Genomic DNA, 23587 nt, shown 5'->3' with positions numbered 1-23587 from the left:
AATAAGTGCAACGAAATCAGGTAGGACAAACACAAACACAGACACAAACACGTATCTTAGCGGGAGTTGAATTGACACCCTAAAGCACGTACATCTATATATCGACTTAAAACGGAGACAAAATTAGCCAGCCAGCCAGCCAACCTTTTTCTTTCTTTGTCGTAACTACTACCGAGCCCCTCCTGCCGACAACAATATTGATGTTGGCCTTCCAGTCATAAACACGCCATCGTTTTATCTACAATGAGATTGTCGCCGTTGGACAAGAAACGGTTGCTCATGATCTCGATCGACAAAGATTTAAAGCTTCTCAAAAACCTTTTCACTTTATACTCTCTCTACTTAACTGTTCAGACACAACGAGAAAATATATAAGTACTTACAAGTACGTTAACTTTCTCATTGTTACTTGGGAATTGGTGGAGACCACTTCAACGGTTGAAGCATAACTCGAGGGGGAAGAGTTGGAGGGAGGAAAGGGAGGGGGAGGAGGGAGGCGAGGTCAAGGGAAGGGGAATAATTACCCTCACTCTTTGTCTTCCATGAATAATCTGACTAATTTTACACGGTAGTAAGAGGATTCTCTCTTTGATGTTAGCATTGTTGCTAATATCGAGGGAGACGAGGTCGGTGTCTTTAGCAATATAACACACGTTTAGAGACTTGGGTAGGATTGCTACAGTTGTGCGTGGGAAAGGAAAGAGGATCAAATTGAGCGTTCGGTTTTCTAGCGGATTTTGGTACCGGTATGTGTGTTAGATCATACCCACTCCCTCCGTCCTCCTCGATACCTGGTCCAGTTCTAGAACAGAGGTTTAAAAATGAATTAACCATCCAACCAGCTGTTGACTCTCCGGCGAGTAAAAAAGATCACCGAGTCCACTATATATATCTCCATCATTTGATTCTAATTGCTTTGATATATTTCTTATCATACTGGGAAATTAATGTGCAAACGGATTTGTTCACAGTTTATAAGCCATTTCAACCAAGTTGCAGCGAACTGTAGAAATTCAAATGCAAGGCAGACTAATAACAAAGCAGCAGAAGTTGAGAGCAAGCAATATAATTGCCATCCTCATTCTAAATTTATATGCAACTACTTTTACAGCATAGATATATGTTTTTCTTTTTTCCGGAGGATACTAGAAAAAGAACAGCTAGCTTCTAGAGAATAATCGATGCCTAGCTTCTTTGCTTCAGCAACAGGTGGCATAGGTTGTAGAAGAATAAAGTGCAAATATATAGATCGAATGCAATACCTAGAACGCCCTCCGAGCCAAGAACCTTGTTCCATACTCAGTTAACTCATCATCTAAACAAACGTTATATGCAAAGCATCAATTGGTGGCTGCTCCTTTCCTTGAACCAAACGGATCCTCAGTACCAGACCCACCAAAACAAAAAAACAAAAAAAAAAAACTATATATATATATATATATATATATATATATATAAATAACAATACCTTCTTCATATCCAACAAGCAAAGAACAAAGTCCTCCTCTGCACCCACTATATATAAGCAACAAATGCCTCTGTTCCATTACATCCTCAAATTAGCTAACCTTCCAAAATTGATACATATTTGATCGATGGCGAACGAGGGATTAAAGCCTTTAGCTACTCTTCTTCTTACTCTCAACTTCTGCATGTACATCATAGTTGCCGCCATCGGAGGATGGGCGATCAACGTCGCTATCGACAACGGTTTTACCATAGGCGAGTTATTTATCAAATTAAGAACTTGCTAAAATATATGAACATTTGTGCATGTATATCTGTTTACGTTAATATTACTACTCATGCAATATCATTATTGTTTGTGCGGCTAGCAGATGCAGGACTTCAACTACCAGCTCATTTCTCGCCGGTGTTCTTCCCGATAGGGAACGCGGCAACTGGGTTCTTCGCCATCTTTGCGGTGTTAGCTGGAGTTGTCGGCGCTGCTGCGGCCATCGCCGGAGTCAACCATGTCCGATCTTGGAGCTACGATAGCCTGCCGTCTGCCGCCTCTTCTGCAGTCATAGCATGGACTCTCACTCTACTTGCAATGGGGTTAGTACTCATCGTGTATCTTCCAATTAAATATAGTCGTTACATTTGTATAACTAATATATATATATATATGTATCTCTAATTGTTCTTGTAGTTTGGCTTGCAAAGAGATCTATTTGAATGGAAGAAACGCAAAGCTGGTAATGAATGACAACTAAGTTTAATTTCCAGCAATTAATTTTCCTCAATTAGCCGCCTTATCCCAACTTTTAATTCCAATTTTCATTACATAATTTCCCGTTTTTGTAAGAATTTGTATAATCTCGTGATGATCTTGTCATTTTGCAGAGAACGATGGAGGCTTTCACGATCATCCTCTCAGCTACACAATTCGTGTATATACTTGCAATTCACGCAGGAGGAAAAAGAAATACAAGATTGCCTTAAAAATAATAATTAAGATTGTTTGCAGCGTATCGTTGTGTGTTAATTTATATGTAATGGTGTGGTGTGACTAAAATAAGTTCGAGAAGTGCACAATCGAGACGATGTTGGAGCCCTACAACTTGGTGGATTCATTTCATCACACCAATGCATACTAGTAAATACTGTAAAAAGAAATATATTTAAATTTCATTCTTTGGAGTGTAATAATGTTCAGTTTCTTTTTAAATTGTGTACTTTGAATTGAAATAAAAAATGGACATGTGGACATCGAAAGAATGGTGGCAAAGATGATTCTCACCTTGAGTTAGACATCATTCGAACGATATTGAATTGCGTGCTTACTCACTAATTGTATAGCGAGTTCATTTAAAAAACTCTCAAATTTGATCTGGACTAGAAAGTTAATTTTGAACATGCGACTCTATTTTAGCCATTGTGAATTGGTGGATCCGTTCGTTGTAAGTCTGGAAAACTCGTCAAAACTTACTTTTATCAGCATCGTAGTAAGTTAACATTATTAGCCATAAATATCCACAAGTAACAGACAAACGTCACAAAATCCAATGAGGCAACGATCTCTCTCTCTCTCTATTATGCATACAATTAATATTACGTATACACCCCCCCACCCCCAACAACTAAACAAACCAAATTAAATCCCACAAGTTTGTAACGCTCGGACGCGCCCTTCCACTACCTGGCCTCGACGAATAATTAATCCCATCTCATACTATAAAACGTCGCAATCCAAACATACGCTCTTTTCACCTCCCATCCTCTCTCTCTCTCTCTCTCTCTCTCTCTCTCTCTCTCCATTTTCCATTGCAAACAGAGAAGAGGGGGCCACGCACCCACCCAAAATCTTCTCTTCTACAAAGAAGGAATTCCATCAAACTTTTTGTGGGCTCCCACTCCCACTCCCACTCCCACTCCCACAATCATGCCCCCAGGCCCCAAGAAGAGGAGAGCCGCCAAACGCAAGAAAGAGAAGGAGCAAGAGGAGGAGAAGGAGAAGGAGAAGGTGGCCATCCACCACCACCACCTACCAAATTCCCCAACTACCCCTCTCCTCTCCCCTCAAGGTTGGTCTTATACCTTTGGATTTCGTCTTCTCTTTGGCCCCCTCAGCACGTTCTTCCTTTTCTATGACGACTTCCTTTTTAGCTGTCTCTCTCTCGTCTTTCCCTCTATGCTTCGTTGGATTCGGCATGTCTGACTGGCATTTTATCATACAGGTAATGGACATCATGATCTTATAGTTCACCAGGCCTGCAACTGCATTGAGGGCGAAGTCGAGGAGGAGGAGGAGGAGGAGGAGGAAGAAGAAGAGGCAATGAAGAACTCGGAGACAGTTGGAGAAAAGGCGGAGCCCGAGATGATCCAAAAGCCGGAAGCGGCCGAAGAGACGGTGACAACTGCGGTGGCGGAGGAGGCGAAAGTGGTCGACAAAGCTCCGGATGTACCTTCTCCTGGTTCGGAGACAGGGGCCGCTGCATCGGAAGCCGATGTATTGATACCTATTGAGCAAGGTGTTGAGGTGATCGAAGAGGTGATACAAGGACGGAAGGACATTCTAACTGCGGTTGCGGAGGAGGTCTCGGCCTTGGCAGCTTCCACTTCGCGAGAACGCGAAGTTAAGGTGGTGCCAATTGCAGATGAGCCCGAGGAAACGGCACCAACTAGTGAGGGTGGTAGTGCTGAGGCCTCGCCTGCTACAGAGGTAGAGTGATTATATTGTGTCATTAGAGTTTTCTGGCGTTCCTAGTTAAAAATACTGATAATGGATTGGTTGGTTGTCTCTAGACCGTCCCTCGTGCACCAGTGGTGGCGGATCGTGCGACATGGTGGAAGTGCTGTGGACTTCTTGATGTTTTTGCCAGCTCGGGACGGTAAAAATTCAGGTGAGATTGATCAGTCTGCAAAATGGTGTGCCGTGTTTCATTTACTTGGTTTGTTTGTCTGATTTGCAATCAGTCAGTGGTCGCATACTAGTCGCTATAATGTACAATTCTTGAAGTTATACGTCATTCGGCTATATCATATGGAAATGAAGAACCTTTTTATTTGGTTATCGGAGGAGAGAAGTTATTTAACAATTACCTGCAATTTTCTTTCATTATACACAACGATAGTAGGAGAGCTTGTTGGTGAAATCTTCAGAAGAAGTTGCTCGTTTATAGAGAGAATCATATCCCTCTTTTGCAGCTAGGAGAAGAAAAGAACTTCCACGCATATTATAGATGTCTCTGCTTATTCACATCTGTTCCTTACAAGGTCAATTGGGATCTTACATGTTTTTTAACTAAATCATTCACTTTTGTGCTTTATTATTAAATTGATTATCCCATTGTATTATTTTGACCTAAGGTGATTACTTATTAAGATTTATTTTGTTTTCGCAAGAATTTTGTACCTCTCTTTCTTTGGCCCTTGCTGCATTCAAGTTTTTGGTTTATCCCTGTTGGGGCTGTACTTTTGAGGTTTATAACTTTATATGCTATTACCAGTTCCATCATATTGTACTTTTGTAGTCTATCACATATTTCAACCGCTCGATGCACCTTTCATAAATTCACTTATTATTAGGCTTGAGAATAAAAAAGGTTATATGCTATTACCAGTTAAGCACTAATCATGTGAAATCATATCATGCTGTCATATACTCATGTCTACTTTGGTCCAAACTCCCAATGACAGATATGAGCTTATATTGCCAGAAGATTTAAACGAGAAGATCAATTTTTTTCTGGGGATTTCTAGCTTAAGAAGATTTATGAAGGATAAGCAAAATCGGGAAACAATCTGTCTAGTAATAGGGGTAAGACTGAATACATCTCCTCCCTAAACCTTTTATAGATAGGACTCATGTGCACTAGGACACTCATTCGCCCTTTGTCAATATTATTTTGGGTTGCATATGTGCGGACACACACAATTACACTGATAGACATAAATATGTAGGCAGATGCAGAACCTCATCCTCTTGACTGTCAGCCCCTGAATAGTATAGAGGAGATCGAATGGAAAATATTCATGTGTTGAATTTTCTCCCTCCAGGCCCTGTAATCTCACATTTTCCTTCTCGTGACATTTTATCTATGAAAATCCCATATTGAACCATATTGGCTGGTTATAGTATCAAATATCATCTAAACTCTCCCAGTCTCCCTTACGAATGTAAATGGGTGAGTGCAAGGTCAATCATGTGGGGCCAAGAACAGCCTTAAGCTGAGAGATAAAATAAATCAGCAACATTTCAACCTTTACTTCTGTTCCGAAGGTTTAAGGAAACTATTTTCTTAGTATTGAGGATATCAACTCCTGGATACTAGTACCATCCAGGCAGTCCAAAGTTCAAACGAACCTTCAGACTTCAGAGGCTTCTTTTCAAATGATGTGCGACTGCATTAAGTTACTCTTGATCCAGAAGAAATTCCAAATATACCTTTTCCTTTCAATGCCACATATATAAAACTTGTCTCTAGAAAGACTTCTTGTACTTTTTCTCTTTCCCTAGTGGCACTTGTTTCTTTACTTGATACATTATCCCTCTAGGATACTATAGAGTGCACAAAATCTCTTATGCTTTTAGGAGAAATCTGGGAAATTTCCTCTTGATTTTATAAATATTTGATGAAATTAACAGAAAAGGGTTGAACTTTTCTCCACATCGCTTTTATATATGTAGATAATTTAGCGTATTGAACTGTCCTCCCATGTTCCCTCGTTGGCTGTGTGATTTTTAGAGGGAGGTCTGGAAGCACAGTGCAGTCCTCTAATCATTGGTTATTAACTTGGAAGTCCTCTATGTGTTTTCATCTGCTGGGTTCATCAGAATTTCCCTTATCCACTTTTTGGACCCAATGATGTTATCAAACTAGTTGGTTGAAGAAGGAATAGATTTGTGTATTTTTCATTCCTCTGTAGTTCCAGTAAGACTGAACAGTGGCTGCCAAAGGTATAATTGAACTACTGTTAGCTCACCATGTAATGTCTATGAAATTTGTGACGTTATCAAGTCCATTGAGAATAATTGAACTAGTTGATTTTCACAATCTGCATCATTAGAAATTTAGAGTATATGATTAGTTTTCTTTTATGAACATCTTATTCAATTTACAATGAAACTGATTGCTTATATGTTTACAACCTGTTTCCTATTTTGTCATTAGTATCTCTTGTGATGAGATCTGTAAAATTTGTGTATTTAAACTGAACCTTCTCTATGGAATTAGAAGTTGGTTGCAGAAACTTGTGCTACCACTATGACTCTACTAAAGAGCATCTTACAATTTATGTTGCAAGGACCATGATTCTCTCTGTTGGTTTAGCTTCTGCTCTATTTTGCTTGTCTAATGTACCTTTCATTGTAAACGTATACTTTCTCTTGTCATTTTTGGTATACTGAAACTCGTTTAGTTCCATGACACAGCAGCTGAAAACAAAGATAAAGTAAGATGCACAGTTTCATGAAGAAAGGTTGTCTTAATAAGGCTGATTGGCATAGTCCAAGGAGTGTTGAAGTTTGAAATAGGAATAACATCAGGTGATGTTTGTGTTCGGGATGCGTGGTCCAGTTGTGAGACACTGTTTATTGTGATTGATTGGTTGATTTTCTCTTGTTGCTAATGTTTGGGTATTTTCATTTGTATTCTATAGGATTCTGGTATTAACTCAAAAGATTTAGTTTCTATGCTTCTCTAAAGAAGGAAATGTATTTTCGGCTATTATTTTATACATTATGGGAGCTCTGAATATTGACTGCCAAAAATGCTTATTTACACTGTAATATTTACCTGATGTTGTCTCTGGGTATTCCTCTGTGACATCAAGCATGTCCATTTTGTGCACCGCTTGTACAATGCAGCAACAAGTATACCGGCGGGTGAGTTGATGAACTTATCCAGCTGTTGATTTTGGTCCATATGTATGCAATTGGTTGTCTCTTGTTTATTAACTCCCTGGCAGATCTAAGATCTTATGTACATATTTTATGCAAGTGGTCATGATTAGCCTCTTCAGACTGTTTGAATAATGTAATCTATTTGGAGATCTACCAAGAATAGTCACCACTCCGAGACGTGGAGAGATGTACAAGCACAAGCAAATCAATAAATGCCAGTAAAAGACTACCGAATAGTCAAAGATGATAACTTATCGATATTCCAAACGCAAATAGAAAACATGTGGATTGCACATGCCAAATCATATTAGTGACCATTATTTTAATTACGTGCAATATATTTAACTACGAGTAGGAGGGTTATAATTATCCGTTTAATTACGTGCCACAATAAGCGTCCTATAGTGTAGCCATAAATCTCGACCTTGACCTGGGGGTTTGTTTATATAACGTGCAAGAAACGAGATTACGTAATATGAGGATAACCGCAAAGATTATTTGCTCCTTTGGATCATTATTCAGCCAAAGGGTCTAAGCTGAATTAGATTTCAGTTGAGAATAATACAAGTTTGGTGTTTGGTCCATTAGTTTGTACATGTCGTCGGTAAGGTAAGCGTTTTATTTCTGGCAACTAGCAATTCGGCGCCAATTCAATGATGCCTTTAAGGGGCCCACATGCCACATGCCACCAAGAAAATAAAAGCATAATTTGCCAGCTGTACATTATCCATACAGGTACAGTACACCACAGGCTTGCATTCCGTGTGACAAAAGAACTAAACAATTTTTTGGCGTGGAAACAAGAGTTTGTGTCTTACGCTGGAAAATCCTTATGAATATACATACCTTAAAAATAAAAATAAAGGTGTAAGATAAATTTATAAATAGAGCACAAAAGCATTACGAAAGTTGGGTCTTTATTTTTTTGGTCTCAATCGTAGCAGAGGATTGACATGCGGGATTAGTATTTGCGCATGTGATTTAAAAAGTACAAGAATGTTGAATACAAATTCTATTATGAATAGTTTGGACTTTTTTTTTAACTTTTTTCTGTGACTCATATCAATGCCCCTTTCTTCTGCCAGCTTGGCCTTTGGAAAATCTTAGGAAAAAGTACTCAGCAAAGAAAGAGAAGAAGAAGAAGAAGAAGAGGGAGGATTGATGAACTCCTTCATGTCCTCTGATTCCTTCCATGGGATCTGCTGCTATGCCGCTGGAGTTGCTGGTAACATTACTCCTTTCAAATTTGCCTAATTTGTTAGAATCACTTCAGCTTCTGCTCTTGGTTGATGGAGAAATAGCATTTGATTTCTTCTTCGGGTGCCACTGGATGCTTATGGACCCTGATAGAAATGAAATCTAGCATGAGAAAAACAAAAACAAAAAAATTTTACTCTGTATATTCATTTACTTTGTTGAAGTAAATTGGGAAGCAAATTTCTATGAAGCTTTAATTGTCATCTATGAGAACACCCCTCCTTATTGATGTCATGGCAGCCTATTCTCTCAAGTTTATAACCATATTAAGTTTGCTATCGTTGCAGGTAACCTCTTCGCGTTCGTGTTGTTTGTTTCCCCAATGTAAAAAAAAAAAAATTCATCCCTAACTTGGCTTTTCGTTTCTCATCTTTTTTTTCTTCCTGGCCTTCTTTGGATTTCAAAAATGAACTCATGATTTGCCATACATTGTTTGTTCCTTTCAGACCCACATTCAAGAGAATCCTTAGAAACAGATCGACCGAGCAATTCTCGGGGTTGCCCTATGTGTATTCTCTTCTGAACTGCTTGATCTGCATGTGGTATGGGCTCCCCTGTGTCTCGTATGGCGTCATCTTAGTTGCTACTGTCAATTCCATCGGGGCCGTCTTCCAGCTTGTCTATGTGATCCTCTTCATCATCTATTCCGATACTACGCGGAAGGTAATCTATTTATGTCCTCCCAATTTTATAGTTCCAGTAGGTGACTGATGAAATGTTTGCCTCATCTCTTTTGCAGCTGAAGATGTCTGGATTGCTAATTACTGTTTTATGTGTCTTTTCTCTGATCGCTTATGTTAGCCTTGGGCTATTTGATCACCAGAGAAGACAAATATTTGTTGGATATTTGAGCGTCGCTTCTCTTATCTCCATGTTTGCATCCCCACTATTTATCATCGTAAGTTTGTCACTCCGATTGCTCTGGCTTGATTTGTTCATGATTCTTCTGCTTAAGTTATTTGTAAGCTATTTTATCAGTATGTTGTTTTAGACATGCTGCTCATTTGTTCCTTCTCATCAGAACTTGGTAATTAGGACAAGGAGTGTGGAATTCATGCCTTTTTATCTGTCATTGGCAACATTCTTGATGAGCATCTCGTTCTTTGCATACGGAATGCTCCTGCATGACTTCTTCATATATGTAAGAACAGCTGCTAATTTCTATTGCGTTTTTCAAGTTTAACCGATCTGCACCTATTGAAGAAACCATAAAATTCTCAACCTAAATGAAGAAATTCTGGATTATTCATCCTTCTTGTATTTGTGTTTGAATTTCAGATTCCAAATGGAATTGGAACAGTCCTGGGGGTTCTGCAATTGCTGCTATATGCCTATTACAGCAGGAAATCAAGAGAAGAATCTAGGCAGCCATTGCTAGTGTCTCATGGATGATGCTGCTTTGAAAAGGCTATATATCATGTGTGATTATGTATAATTCATTATTATCCCACTGTTGTTCTTCTGCTTCTGGGTGCTCCGTAAGTTTTGGTCAAGTATATTCCTTCAATGAGTTCTTCCCATAGCCTTCCTTGCTATTGTTGAAAGCAACTACTACTCTTCTTTCATTTTGGCGTTGCGACGATTGATTCAACAATCGGATACTTGTAATTGGAGGATGAATCTGATAGCATGTAGACCAGCGTCTCCAACGAGAAGCATTCCTTGTACTAGATCAATGAGTGGAAGAATCAAATATTCCCACATTCCATTCATCAGTATTATTTCCATAGTACCGTTTTAGAGTTCTAAATTGCCCTCTTATATTAATAAAGGCATTGTGTTGTGGTAACACTCGTGTAAAAGATCAGGAGCAAAATATTATGTTTATCTGGGTAAGATTAAATCAACCTTGACAGGTTAGCCATGAAATTCTATACAGGCAAAGACGTTTCCAGTGCTACGGTTACGTTTGCAAGAAACCTTACTTCTAAAGATGTCAATTTATCGTTCAAAAGCACATCATGAGATGAAGACATCTGACATAATTAATCCTAATCAACTTTAGATAACCTCTGGAAAGCTCATTTCATAAGATGGAACTCTTACAAGGTCGGTTCAAGGACACAGCGTTCTACCATTACATACATTCATACTAGAAATAGATATGTAGCAGTACATCAGTAAATTAAATTGAACAAGTTACACGCCTGGATGCCAAAGCTTATTGTATGCAGTATTGGAGGTTTGGCTTGCTATACTTGAAGTGACAATCTGATTGCTGGATAATAGTCATTGTAGTTCAGGTAACTTTAATAACCCTGATAACTTTATGCCGTCGCGATGTAACTTAATACTCGTTCCCCAGCTTCCTGATAAGCTTAACCTTCGTTTATAGAGTGCAGCTAGGAGAGCAAATCAGATTAGTATTCATGACCTTCTGCAGCATATAATAACTAAATAAACATGACCAGCCACATAAACTTCTATCTAGAATATCGTTTTAACTATGTTCGAATGCTATTTTACCTAGCAAAACTATGTCTTAAATGTCATAATAATATTTCTTTCCTTGATATCACACAATGTGAAGAGAGGCTTAAATTCAACCATCCTAGTATGATAGCAATGCCATTTATAGAAAATACCAACTACAAACATCTGAAATGGTAGAATGATGGTGGATATTTATGTGCTTTTCCTTTTGAAAAAACTCCTTATAAGGACCTTTAAACTATGATTAGTCAGGCTTGGTTGTGCCTACGTATTTCAGTTTTACAAGTCTACATTTCAATTTCCCCCCCTAGCAAATTTATATTGGATACATTTTAGGGGTATCATTGTTAAATAGTAAATACACATGTGACTTTTACTAATATAGCTATATGCATTCTATATTGCTACTAGCTTAGAAAGAGTTTGTGTTATTTCAATATTTATTACAGCATCATTGATGTGATATTCTTGAGGCCTTTATATCCTAATGAGATTGTATTTGAAGAGAACACTGATATGGATTCCTGCTGCAATAAGAAGGAAAGAACATAATAGTACCTAATTGCCATTTGAAAGGACAGTTTCCATCAAGAAGTCAAGCACTTCTGTATGTAATACGGCACCTGCTATATCACTTCCTTTTATGGTGCATCTCATGCATTCTTCAGCATGCAGCCATGAGCGTAGGGTAAGCTCCGAGATAAATAACTCACAAGCTTTGGCAAATAAAACTGGTGTCTCTGCACTAACCTTCTGTCCATAGAAGCACCGAATCCACAAAAATCTTCATGAGACATTAAAATTATTTTCTGTGTGTTCTATGAATGTAAGCAAATTCTGTGCTAAGTATTTTAAATTTTGATTCTATCAAACATAGAAAATTTGTGATGACATACAAACCTTTACATCCCTGTCAGATTTCATTACTCTTTTTATTCTTGCAAGAGGAAGCTCATTTTGTCTATGCCCTGCAACATATATCGTTAGATTTGTTAAGGACAACAATACAACATTTATGATGAAACCGTAACTTCTACAAAAGGCGATATTTGTCGGATTCATTATGCATATTAGATTGATTGAGCTACCAGTTTGTGAGAACAAAATACCCTTCATGACTGAATCATAGGTTAACCAACAAAACATGACTTTAAACCTTACCAAGTTCTCAATTCCTTATTTTGAATCTTTCATTCCAGTATATTTTCACAAAAGGCTATGGTGTTCATGTCATACCTGATCCTCCTTCCACTAGAAACAATTGGTGTTGCCAGAAGTGCTCCATATGTCTTTGCAACACCATCAAGTGTCCACAAGAATAAGCAGCATTTTCATGTTTGCCAACCTAAAAACTCAAAAATACCAAAAAAAAGAAAAAAAAAGTATCATTGAGCCTATAAAACTAAAGAAAAACATGTAAGCTTTAATCTGAGTTTCAAAAGGTTTTACCTCATTCGTGAAACTAGGTTGCTGCAATGAGGATTGTGGCACTTGGAAAGGGTTATACATTAAAGGAGAAGATGTTGATGAAAAATGAGCCGAGTAAGCTACGGGATCCATAGTTCAGCAAAGAAGAAAAATTAAGGAGATAGGAAAAAGTAAAAAAGGAATATATTGCTTTGGGTAGGATAGCTCATTATAGGGTAGCCTTTAAATAGAGGAGAAAGAGTGATGAGGTTGGTGGTGGGGTTCAATCGAGACAGGACTATGGCTAACAGAATTAATGAAAAAGAATCCTTGAGTGAACTACTGAACTCTTCCATGGATCATCAATACAACAAACAAGAAGCAAGGGGTTGTTAGGAATATGACAATGTAATTATCCCCAAGAAAGCCATTTGTATTAAGTTATGCTGGTCCAAAATGTTAATATCATTCAGAAAGAAGTTGCAAACTCATTAAATTCTGGCAATATGTGGAACTAAAGCTATGCCACTCTCTTCGTTCTCTTCACCTATTTGTCATCTAGCTTCTGCTTTCTTGCTATCAGATTTGTCCAATACAGGTTTAGTGGTTTGGCCACTAACTCCCCCAGGGAAACCTTAATCACTGTCCCAGTTTTCCTACCTTTTTGATATGTTAATTTTTTATATTATATTGAGATTTGCATAGCACATTAACTGAATATTTATTTCATGGACTAATACATGTATTCTACTAGTTGTATTATATGCTATAGTTGGTTGAGTAATATATGCTCCAAAAGTTGTCACCTCTAAATTCAAGACTTCAAGTACAGAGCACAAACCCTTTTAGTTACTAAATTTCTGATATTTTGATTTGTGACACAATGATAATAACTGGTCATATGCCATTGCAATTAGTGAACAATTTATTTTTATTCCATATGGACTGTATATCTGACTTGTGCTTTCCACTTGAGCAATGACTACTCAAGGCAAATTTAGTTTCAAAATCCAATCGATACAAATTCTTGAAATGGTGTTTTAATTTCATGTAGAATTCTTGAGATGTTGCTTTGATACCCTGTAGCATAACTCCAGTAGTGCAGCCAACATGTTTTTTTGGCTCCTGATGTCCTTGTTGTGCTGTCGTATAATGTAAATAAATACGTATCATTTTTAACAAATACACAAAATAATTTAGTTATGATAATTTTATTGTGGATCTATAAGCAGATTTCTCCTTCCATAAGTGTCACATAATACTTGGAGAGTTGGAGGTCTCATACAGATAATCTTCACTATGTTGAGCCCTCAAAAAATAGTTACAAACTGCCAAAAAGGACCGATAGTTAAAAAGTGTACCATTAAATTTGTGCAAGTATATCTTCCTTATTGTCATGGTAGTTCAATCTTAATTTGACTGAAAGCCTCGTCCAATGTACCAATAGATCGGAAGTACCTAAAAAGTTACAATGGTTAAGTAAAAGAAATTCCCTTATTGCAGGTAAAACTAGCTTAAAGAATAAAAAATAAATTTTCCTGTGAAACAAAAGAGTACATCACTTTGAAGTCCAATATAATGTTACCACACCAAAAACTATAAGTAATGGACAGGTCCTAGAAAGAGAAGATTCAAAGTACCCGAATTGCTCTTCGGTGAGCAAGAAGGATGCATTTTGAAGAGCACCAAAGGATACTGGGTCATCAAGCTCATACTACCATCATTCATTGGCTCATCCTATTTGTCAAAGGAGAATGATGAAATTTCCTATGGAACAAAATATATAGATCATCCAATCTTACTTATCCATACTTGTTGGCATTAACATATGCATGGAAATGTTACATGGCACATCCAGCTGCATCACGAAATGAAGCCCATTTAACTTCACTAAATTTTAGATGTTCGATAAGCAAATTGATGATGTCCTGTATGGAAGTAACTTCTTTTTCATCTGTCTAGAGCCTGGATGTATAAATCTACAATACAAGCTGTATAGAAGGAAAGAAGGAGTACTTGCAAAACAATCCTCAAAATCCATAGTATCAGGTAACATATATATATATATATATATATATATATATATATATATATATATATATATGTACTACAGTTTTACTGTTAAGAGTAAAATTGCAGAATGTATATCTTTAGAAGCTTTAAAAGCTTTTCCATATTAAATTCAATAAGGCATAGTTGATATGAGGAAAAAAATTTAGTTCAACAGGAACGACCAACATCAACTTCTAAGCTTTTTGGTTCTCATCTTGACAAAAGAGGCAGTTTTATAGGCAGAAAATGTATATTGGTGACGAAATTCTTTTATTCGCGAGGGGAGTAGCAGCATCAGAATAAATGGAGCGTCAAAGCCAGAAATTAGAACGAGAAGTCGATATCATTCTCAAAGTTAGTTAATTAAGGGAAAAGAGTCGTCGACTTGCATTTATCCATCTCAAAAAGCAACATTAATGAAAACTGGAACACATATACAGCAATTGACATGCATCGACCTAGAATCATAAGTTAAACATCTTTATCCGAAGCGACAAATATTATATATCTCTCAGAGATCCAGAAAAAATGTAGAAACGCAAGAGTATAGAAGACTAACCGCACTTTTTGTTCTGCATCCTGTACAAATGCAAGATATTGCTTCAACTTTTACTTCTTTGTGTTCGCCATAGCAGCCATCACAGGTTGTTCATAACCTGGCGACAAAAAACTTCATTTATTTAAGCGGAATCGAAATAGGACAAATAAAATGATCGATTTTTTTCCAACATTTCACCCAGGAGCGGGGAGGAAAGATTTGGGGCAACGGAGGACTCATGTCAGATTTTGCAGAAAACACCCCCAACTTTAGCTGGTTTTGCTGTCGAAGACTGTAGTTGTAATATTGAAAATGATACCATCTTTTCTGTAAAACTGATTACAAAAAAAAAAAGTACCGTGCCAGAGAGGGAGTAAATAAGCGACCCAACCCAAGTCCAACCCAACCCAACTTATTTATTGGGTTCAGAACAACAAATGGAATCTTGGACCAGCATCGGATGCAGTCGAGAGCATTGGATATGGGATCGATCTTCCATGGATTCAACTAGGAACCAACTTTCAAGTCACCTTCTATGATATAAATCTCACACGGCATCATTGGTCAGTCTTTTTTTTCAATTTTTTTTTTTTAAATATTTTCTTCGTTCATGGTCGTAGTCTGACTGAAACTGAGAATCACGTAGGAAAAGATCACCCCTGACGTTCTTAATTCTTACGTTGGATTAGGCTTTACCCAAAGGTCTCACGTCTGATCAAATTAATTAAACCAATTTCCCACGGGTATGAAAAGACATTCGAAAGGCCGTGCGCTTTGACAGTTTGATACTTCCAAATCCCACCAACCAACTCCTTCTAAACAACGACCAAAGTCCAACATGCATGGCGGAAGAATCTTATGTAAGTACTCAGCACCCTCCCTCTCCCTCTATAAAATGCTATTGCTCGATCGCAGAGGGAGATAGGAAATTAATGTAGCTACGATCTTTCTCTCTAATGAACATTATGTCCATAGTAGTAGTAGAGCAGCCGCTCCCTCCTATAACTGTTAGAGTATCAAATTTTACCGCTCCATGTATGAACTCAAAGAAACTGGATCGTGACCTCTCCATTCTCACAAGATTCCATGGCGGCTACTTCCGGATTAGCCTCTCCCTCTGTAGCCAAGCATTGCTTTGGAAGACCCTCAGGAAGCCGACCACAGACGACCACGCGCTACGTCATATCGTCCGCATGCTCCCCTCCGCCGCCTTCGTATTCCTCTGGTCATTCGCGCTCTTCTTCCTCGTCGTCCTCTGCGTGCTCTACGCCGTTCGCTGTCTCCTCCGCTTCGATAGCATCAAGGCCGAGTTCTCGCACCACGTCGGCGTTAATTATCTCTTTGCGCCGTGGATATCGTGGCTCCTCCTCCTCCAATGTACTCCCTTCCTCCACCCTAATGATATTAGCTACCGTCTCCTCTGGCTGGTGTTCTCGGTGCCGATTCTAGTGCTTGATGTGAAGATATATGGGCAGTGGTTCACCGAGGGGAGGAAGTACTTGTCGACGGCGGCGAACCCCACTAGCCACATCACGGTGATCGCGAACCTGGTGGTAGCGGCGACGGCGGCCGGGATGGGATGGAGGGAATCGGCGATGTGCGTGTTTGCGGTGGGGATGGCGCACTATCTTGTGCTCTTCGTGACGTTATACCAGAGGTTTGTGGGGAGCGATAGCCTCTCGCCGATGCTCCGGCCTGTCTTCTTCCTCTTCTTCGCGGCTCCAAGCATGGCGAGTTTGACCTGGGATTCCATTTCCGGCACCTTCGATACAACGTCCAAGATGCTCTTCTTCCTCTCCTTATTCCTCTTCGCTGGCCTGGTAATAAATTATTCTCTCTCTCTCTCTCTGTAGCATCATATATATGCTTCGATTCAAAGATCAAAATGCACCTCATAATTCTGGCTATTATTTAATGCCGTTTACACTTGCTGATAACGAAAGCTAGCTTGATAGAAGCGATGTGTTAGCTAGCTAGCTAGGGAACCATTAATTATTATGTGAGGTGAAACTGGTATATAATTGTCAGCTTGTTCATATGAACTTTTACTTTTATGTAGCTAAAGCTCATAGGATTTGCTTCCTAAGAAAGTTTTTAGCTGTGCGCACATATATAAATATCTCTCGACCTTCGGAATTAGTTGCATGTAGTTAATTTTGCAGCTCATGGAAGATTCGTAGTTGATTCTTTGGTATAGTATCAAAGTGGATTGGTCTCACACGTTATTCTGTTCTACAAAATTAAAGATCTACATCATCATGGGGCCACTGGGCCAGGGGTTTAACTACTTAATTGCTCTTCCAGTACTGGAATATTCATATATGTAGAGTCTCTTTTTGCAGCTAGCGATTGAGCTAATTAATTTTCCACTAGCTAGCTAAAAATATCCAAATTAAGGAAAGATTAACTGCGATTAATATTTGTTACTGCTGGAATGAATTATTGATTTAATAAAATATCCAAGGGGATTACGTTATAAAATGATGTAATAAAAAGGCACGGTGTTCGACAACATAATTATTGATTTCCAAGATGAAGAAATTAATGTATGTATGTATGCAGGTGTTACGACCAACTATGTTCAAGCGATCGATGCGACGATTCGGCGTAGCGTGGTGGGCATACTCCTTCCCGTTGACTATGCTGGCATTGGCAGCCACCGAGTACGCGGAGAAGGTGAAGGGCGGAGTCCCAAACACCATGATGCTGCTGCTCTCCCTCCTCTCCCTCCTCGTCACCTTCACCCTCGTCCTCTTTACCATCCTCAAAACCACCCACCTCTTGCCGTATGAAGACCCATTCTCATCAATGCCCACTTCTGCCCATCACCATGACCTACAACATTAATTTTTATTAATTAAATGAACATTCATTCTGTTGTTATAGGATTCCTGATGGGTCTTGGGCCGGGCATTGAACTGTTTATTGCTAATGGGCTTTGGCATAAACATTAAAAACAAAAGAAGAAGTCATGATCAGTTTGACCAATCAGGATAGCAATGATTCCATTTTGACCTGATGTGGTCGCCGCTCTAGTCAACTTGGTGGACTCTTCCCAAATCCCATCCCAACGAGGCTACTGCCTACTGTGTACTAACCCACTAACTAATACGCCCCCCCCCACTTTGTTCCCCACTCTGTCTCACTCAAATTGAAGTAGGATGACCTAAATTCTTTTCTTTTCATTCTCCATCACAGTTCTGCTGCTGAAATCTGGTGAACGGGCTGGGGAGGGGAGCCTGGGAGGGATCAAACAACCCTGGTCAGGTCACATATTTTAGAGCTGAGATAGATAGGCACAAATTTTGGCTTCAAAGGAAACCCATGTCGTCAACGTCTTCTCGAGGGTCCAAAAGTGCAAAGCAAAGCAAAGCAAAGCGTGCGTGTATCCGATCCGATGTCAATGCCGCATAGTGCGGGTCAGAAGTCTGCAATGATATTTGCTGAACCCAACCACTATAAGAAACAACAGATTTGGCACAAAGTGACAAAAGACATAATTAATTATGTTAAATTCTCTTGCACCTAGAGATGTACTTTTCTTTTTGAAGTCATCTATACTATATATTTTTTCCTTAATCTGCCGAATATATCAAGAATATTATACTACAATTAGGACTTCTTTCAGTCGTTGACAACCAAGCAAGAAAAGACCTAGCAAATCAGCTTTGAGAAGGAAAAGGGGGGCAAAAAGAAGTCACAAAGCAACGGCTCAGCTTATTCCAGAACCACTCCATACTTTGCTGATCTGTATTGCCATGACTTGCTATCAACCAATGGTTCCAAACATCTCTTCGTCGTCCAGAGGATGTCAGCGACCACTAGACTCCAGCGAGTATATAACAAAATCTATCCCTGTGACAGCTCCAATAATAAGCAAATAGCAACAAGAAAATTATTCTGATTCTGTTCAAGAATATATATAATACATATTTAAAGCCCATTGTGCTCATGACACATTCTATGGTTCTCCCTGCATACACAGCAGCTTAAATTGCTCTGTGGTGCGTGAACTCAAACATCTCAGAAACCTTCAAACCTTGCCTTGCCCCTGGGGCAGCTCAAGAACAAATCCAACTTGTCTCCAAGGTACGTGTCTTTAAGCACTACTTCTTCCCATTGTTCTCTTACTAGCAGTAGTTGTTTAGACACAAAGGTGTTTGAGCCTGAAAGAAATGGTAATAGAGATCACAAGACTCTGTGAGCAAAGAATGTATAAATTGATAAAAGATAGAGGTGTTGGATCGCAATAAACAGTAAGTAGAAAGTACATATGTGATGCTGTTCACGTGCAGTAAGCTATAACAAACACCAGCAGCATTTACAATCTCACATACATAGTTGGCGTTTAGGTGAGAAATTGGACTGATATCAAGCCTTGTGGAGTTGTGGGACATAATAGAGAACTCACAAACTCCTATAGGTTCTTTTTTTTTTTAAACCAAAGAGTAAATTCTGATTAAGGTGTTTAAAAGTTCATCATGGTTAATATTTATCATGGGAGTAAACTTCCAGTAGGAAATTTAGAAGTAATCTATGGGAATAGATACTCCCTTCACTCCTAGTATATAAACTCTCCAATTATTATCTCCAACTGTCACAACATCTCTGTGACGACCATTGTGGCCAAGTCTTTTTCCCTCCTGTATTCCAGATTTATTTCAACCAGCCCATCAGTTCCCAAGTCCTCTCCGTTTGCCACGACCTTCCTCCCTGACTCCCAACTCCTTTTTAAGTTCTTTTCCTCCCCTGTCCCTTGCCAACAGTTGTTAAGGCAAGCACAACCATCCATTGTGTTCCAAAGTAATTTCTCAGTAAATATGCTTTACTTAGTTTCCAATAGTGCACTAAATAAACAAGGATTTAGAGTTAGGCACCTAGGCAGATTCCTAGAGGTCAAAGTGACCAAAATATTTGCAGAACTTGAAATCTAGAAGATCAAAGAATTCATTTAGCAAAATTGTGACAATAATAAAGATCTTAGTTCTTACAATGAATTATCACCATGGTAACATTAGAAGTGGTGGGGGCCTCATGCGAATTGAACAGAAAATGCCTTCTATACAACTCAGCAGAAGGGAATGGGCCTATGTATTTGCTAGGCTGATGACAACGAAAGGGAGAGATCACAGTTCTACACAATTTACCCAACCAATCTGCAGCTAGGGCTGAATTGACCAGAAAAAGTATTATACTTCATTGAAGTTGAGAAGAGTTAATGCAAATCTTGGTAGCTGGCTGCTTTTACTATCCTAGGTATCTCATACTAATAGAAGTACATTCAAAAGGAAAGTTTATGATTTCACGAACCTTTTATACATGGCAGGCAACTCCAAACTGTGTGAGGTTCTCTGCGAAATATTCTAAGGTAGCGCTCTAGATAATTTATGCTATTTCTAGTCCACAATTTTACATGAGTCAATCCCCCTACAATTTCTGCCTAACTTTATCTTTGTTTTCCACATGCAATATAACATGCCTGTAACTATATTTTCTCTAGATAGACACGGGAGAAGCATATCAAAGATCACCAAAGGTAGAAGGTTACAAGTAATGACGACCTCGATGCTTCCAAGTTCTAACAAGCACATAACAATGGATATGGAGACTATCCTTCACATGAAAAAAGGTCTAGGAGAGACTAGTTATGCTCAAAACTCTTCTCTTCAGGTCAGAATCATGTGTACCACCAGCAATTCTTGCTGAATAGTGATACCATAAATCCAATCCTGTGTGCTCTAGTTCATCACTCTTCTTCTTTTTGTCTTAACAGAAGAAAAGCATGGATACCTTGAAGCATATTATAATAGACTCAGCAATAGATGTCTATATTTCACAAAGCCCTGATTGTTTCACAATGGCTGATCTTGGCTGCGCTTCGGGACCTAATGCTCTATCTCTAGTAGGAGATATCATCAAAACGATCGGAGGAGCATGTCGGACATCATCATATCCAACACCAGAGTTCTTAGTGTTCCTCAATGATCTGCCAACAAATGACTTCAATGAGATCTTTGTAAGCCTACCAGAATTTGTCAGCAAGCTAAAAATTGGTGGCAAGACAGAAGAGTCTAGTAGCCCATTAGTGTATCTAACTGGAGTACCTGGGTCATTTTACGGGAGGCTTTTTCCACGAAAGAGCCTACATTTTGTTTGCTCCTGCTCCAGTTTACATTGGCTCTCTCAGGTATGCCATAAAAGTATTATTAAGTACTATGTTAAAACATCGAAAAACTATCAAGCATGGTATGACAATAACTGCACAAATTAATTCGGAGCCGAATTCTTTAGAAAACTCTGATTTCTCCTCTTAATAGGACTAAGCACAGGTCTGTGACAATGTTCTAATATTTACCTTATGTCCATGCTCTCATAATATTCTGTAGGTTCCTCTAGGGCTCTTTGATGGTAAGAACAAACCAATAAATGAAGGCAAAATGTACATATCTCATTCAAGCCCCCCTACAGTAGCAATGGCATACTTCAAACAATTTCAAAAGGATTTCAGCCTATTCCTCAAGTCAAGATCAGCAGAAGTAGTTTCTGGTGGAAAAATGGTTTTAGCCATGTTAGGAAGGCAAACTGAAGACTACACAGATAAAAGAACAACCTACTTATGGGAGCTTTTAGCGCAATCACTTGCAATGATGGTGTCACAAGTGAGTACACCATTTTGTTAACCTTCGTAGACAAAATCAGATACAAATATGTTTCTCCTTTTTTTGCCTTAAGCTATCTGAGTTATGTCTTAATTGATCCAATTAATGTGCAGGGAGAAGTTGAACAAGAGAAGTTGGATGCATATAACGTTCCTTTTTATGCTCCGTCCGTGAAGGAAATTGAGGATGAAGTACATAAAGAAGGGTCTTTTACTATTGATTACCTACGAGCTTATGAGATAGACATACGAAGTGGAAATGCTAAGGAAGATGGAAGGATCATCTCAATGACCATTAGAGCTATCCAAGAATCAATGATTTGCCACCACTTTGGAGGAGAGATTATTGATACCCTATTCCAAAATTACACCAAACTGCTCACCGAATCAGTAGAGAAAGAAGAAATAAAAAGTGTCCAGATAGGGTTAGTATTAAGAAGAATGTAAATATATATAACGACATCCTTCAGAGATGTTTTTTTTATACTAACTGTCCGTTTCAAGACTAAATGTCAGAATTAAAACTGAAAAGATATGCCAGCAACATTAAACTGGAGACCACCGATCTAAACCCAACCCATTCATTTGTTTCAGTTTAAGCTAAATTCTTTCCCATCTTCCAGAATTTCCTGGGCAGAAACAAAACCCTATCCATAGTGCAATTCGAAATCCTAAAATCTATCTCAACAACTCACGAAATCAATGATCTCTAGCAAGCAACCACACATACACAAGCACAGAGACACACAATTGACCTATACAAGACAATGTTAACTATATGAATCGGTAGAATTACATCTTTTTTAATAGCTAGGCTTAATAATATACACATGCAATACATTTTATAACCATAAAGAAAACAAAACAACGACACAGCAGAAAATGTAGTATTAGGTAATAGAATTTTTTTTTAAAAAAAAAATCCAAAAACTCCGTTGTTTACCCTTTCTCAGGCAGTCTGAGTGTAGCCAAGTATCCGAAACATTCCGTGACCGCCTAGAAACGGAACTGGAGAGTGGAGACGAAGAGGAGTGGATCTATATTCTATACTCTATAATTGAGGATGGTGGATCCTCGATCATGGATGTAGTACGAAAATAGTACAACCTAACCTAGGCGTCCACCTAGGTATATGTAACATATCATCATCAGTCCCAGTTTGGGCCGGGCCAAATACAAGCCCAGAACTGGAGTGAGAAGGTGAAGGTGCTCCCAGTGGAACGACGAACCATCATCTTGCTCTTGCCTCTACCACTGCAATGGACTGAGAAGTTGCTCCCAGTGACCATGGGCATGGGGGACGTCAAGCACAGAGGGAGGTAATGAGACGGATCTAAGAGAAGATAGAAGCACAGAGGTAGGCAGTGACATAGCTCCACTGAGGGCAGGCACCTTCCCACTCCAGTACAATGGTAGAGCCAAGAGCGAGAGAGTGAGGTCCCTCAAAAAATTTATCAGGGAGGAGATAAAAGTTTTAAATTTCAATGGAGGATGTAATACGTGATTTTGAGGCCAAGCGTCCATGGCTTTATATTATCTATTTGGCCATTTCTTGCAGCGATTGGAGGAGATAAAATCGCCTATATCGGTCGCTCTTCTGGTTTTCCTCTAGTTTAGTTTTCCGTCAACAAACTATATTATTTATTATATATGTTAATTTTTCTTGTTTTTGAAACTGGACCGATATGAGTTGAATACTTATTACAATGCTCTTTCCAACGATTTTTTTTTTTCCTCTTTCATCATATATCAATCTCCAATCACTGTACCCGCAAGATTCTATGATGCTTATTCTGTCATTACAATATGGTCAAGTTCACTCTCTAGGAAAGCAGCGTTACGAACTTCACGTAATTTATTTGTTGGACAAGCAAAATAGTTTACAACCATCAAA

General features: G+C 38.7%; 6 protein-coding genes and 1 long non-coding RNA gene across 22 annotated transcripts; 5 read left to right on the top strand and 2 right to left on the bottom strand.

Annotated features, from left to right (window-relative positions):
- Positions 1–1540: 1540 nt before the first annotated feature.
- LOC140794638 (membrane protein PM19L-like) lies at positions 1541–2718 on the top strand. Of its 2 annotated transcripts, XM_073146745.1 has the most exons (4): positions 1542–1722; positions 1839–2058; positions 2153–2198; positions 2347–2718. In XM_073146745.1, the coding sequence occupies exons 1-4, from the start codon at positions 1596–1598 to the stop codon at positions 2443–2445; spliced, it is 492 nt and encodes a 163-aa protein (XP_073002846.1). In that variant the 5' UTR covers positions 1542–1595; the 3' UTR covers positions 2446–2718. The 2 variants fall into 2 exon arrangements, with proteins under 2 accessions (XP_073002847.1, XP_073002846.1); XM_073146746.1 differs by lacking the exon at positions 2153–2198 and having other exon boundaries at positions 1541–1722.
- A 144-nt stretch (positions 2719–2862) lies between these two features.
- Positions 2863–7216, top strand: LOC140794572 (uncharacterized). Of its 3 annotated transcripts, none has more exons than XM_073146650.1 (4): positions 2863–3527; positions 3681–4165; positions 4249–4346; positions 6878–7216. In XM_073146650.1, exons 1-3 carry the CDS (start codon positions 3386–3388, stop codon positions 4336–4338), a joined length of 717 nt encoding a protein of 238 aa, XP_073002751.1. In that variant the 5' UTR covers positions 2863–3385; the 3' UTR covers positions 4339–4346; positions 6878–7216. The 3 variants fall into 3 exon arrangements, with proteins under 3 accessions (XP_073002751.1, XP_073002753.1, XP_073002752.1); XM_073146652.1 differs by having other exon boundaries at positions 3219–3527; positions 6881–7216; XM_073146651.1 differs by having other exon boundaries at positions 3219–3527; positions 6865–7216.
- A 1010-nt stretch (positions 7217–8226) lies between these two features.
- Positions 8227–10394, top strand: LOC140795520 (bidirectional sugar transporter SWEET2a). The gene is made up of 7 exons (XM_073148134.1): positions 8227–8336; positions 8434–8573; positions 8893–8929; positions 9052–9268; positions 9345–9503; positions 9627–9746; positions 9884–10394. Exons 2-7 carry the CDS (start codon positions 8510–8512, stop codon positions 9995–9997), a joined length of 711 nt encoding a protein of 236 aa, XP_073004235.1. The 5' UTR covers positions 8227–8336; positions 8434–8509; the 3' UTR covers positions 9998–10394.
- A 211-nt stretch (positions 10395–10605) lies between these two features.
- LOC140795521 (nuclear transcription factor Y subunit C-4-like) lies at positions 10606–15352 on the bottom strand. 11 transcript variants are annotated; one of them, XM_073148142.1, is made up of 9 exons: positions 15234–15352; positions 15057–15153; positions 14086–14212; positions 13807–13903; positions 12488–12585; positions 12275–12383; positions 11939–12006; positions 11597–11791; positions 10606–10947 (listed from the first exon to the last, which is right to left on the bottom strand). In XM_073148142.1, exons 4-8 carry the CDS (start codon positions 13841–13843, stop codon positions 11597–11599), a joined length of 507 nt encoding a protein of 168 aa, XP_073004243.1. In that variant the 5' UTR covers positions 13844–13903; positions 14086–14212; positions 15057–15153; positions 15234–15352; the 3' UTR covers positions 10606–10947. The 11 variants fall into 11 exon arrangements, with proteins under 11 accessions (XP_073004243.1, XP_073004242.1, XP_073004241.1 ...); XM_073148141.1 differs by having other exon boundaries at positions 14086–14182; XM_073148140.1 differs by having other exon boundaries at positions 15227–15328.
- A 648-nt stretch (positions 15353–16000) lies between these two features.
- Positions 16001–18508, top strand: LOC140795013 (S-type anion channel SLAH4-like). Its single transcript, XM_073147372.1, has 2 exons — positions 16001–16855; positions 17598–18508. The coding sequence occupies exons 1-2, from the start codon at positions 16001–16003 to the stop codon at positions 17880–17882; spliced, it is 1140 nt and encodes a 379-aa protein (XP_073003473.1). The 3' UTR covers positions 17883–18508.
- A 408-nt stretch (positions 18509–18916) lies between these two features.
- LOC140794765 (uncharacterized) lies at positions 18917–23178 on the bottom strand. The gene is made up of 2 exons (XR_012110179.1): positions 22637–23178; positions 18917–19201 (listed from the first exon to the last, which is right to left on the bottom strand). It is a non-coding gene; the product is annotated as an uncharacterized lncRNA (long non-coding RNA).
- LOC140794764 (probable methyltransferase TCM_000336) lies at positions 19015–22177 on the top strand. Of its 3 annotated transcripts, XM_073146933.1 has the most exons (6): positions 19015–19124; positions 20362–20403; positions 20536–20705; positions 20809–21222; positions 21422–21694; positions 21808–22177. In XM_073146933.1, the coding sequence occupies exons 3-6, from the start codon at positions 20589–20591 to the stop codon at positions 22138–22140; spliced, it is 1137 nt and encodes a 378-aa protein (XP_073003034.1). In that variant the 5' UTR covers positions 19015–19124; positions 20362–20403; positions 20536–20588; the 3' UTR covers positions 22141–22177. The 3 variants fall into 3 exon arrangements, with proteins under 3 accessions (XP_073003034.1, XP_073003035.1, XP_073003033.1); XM_073146934.1 differs by lacking the exon at positions 20362–20403 and having other exon boundaries at positions 19016–19124; positions 20540–20705; XM_073146932.1 differs by lacking the exon at positions 20362–20403 and having other exon boundaries at positions 19022–19124.
- Positions 23179–23587: the final 409 nt, after the last annotated feature.

Source organism: Typha latifolia, chromosome 9, assembly GCF_019914945.1.
Source record: "Typha latifolia isolate L0001 chromosome 9, TyphaL0001v2, whole genome shotgun sequence".
Lineage (NCBI taxonomy): Eukaryota > Viridiplantae > Streptophyta > Magnoliopsida > Poales > Typhaceae > Typha > Typha latifolia.
This window is presented reverse-complemented; position numbering and strand designations above follow the sequence as displayed.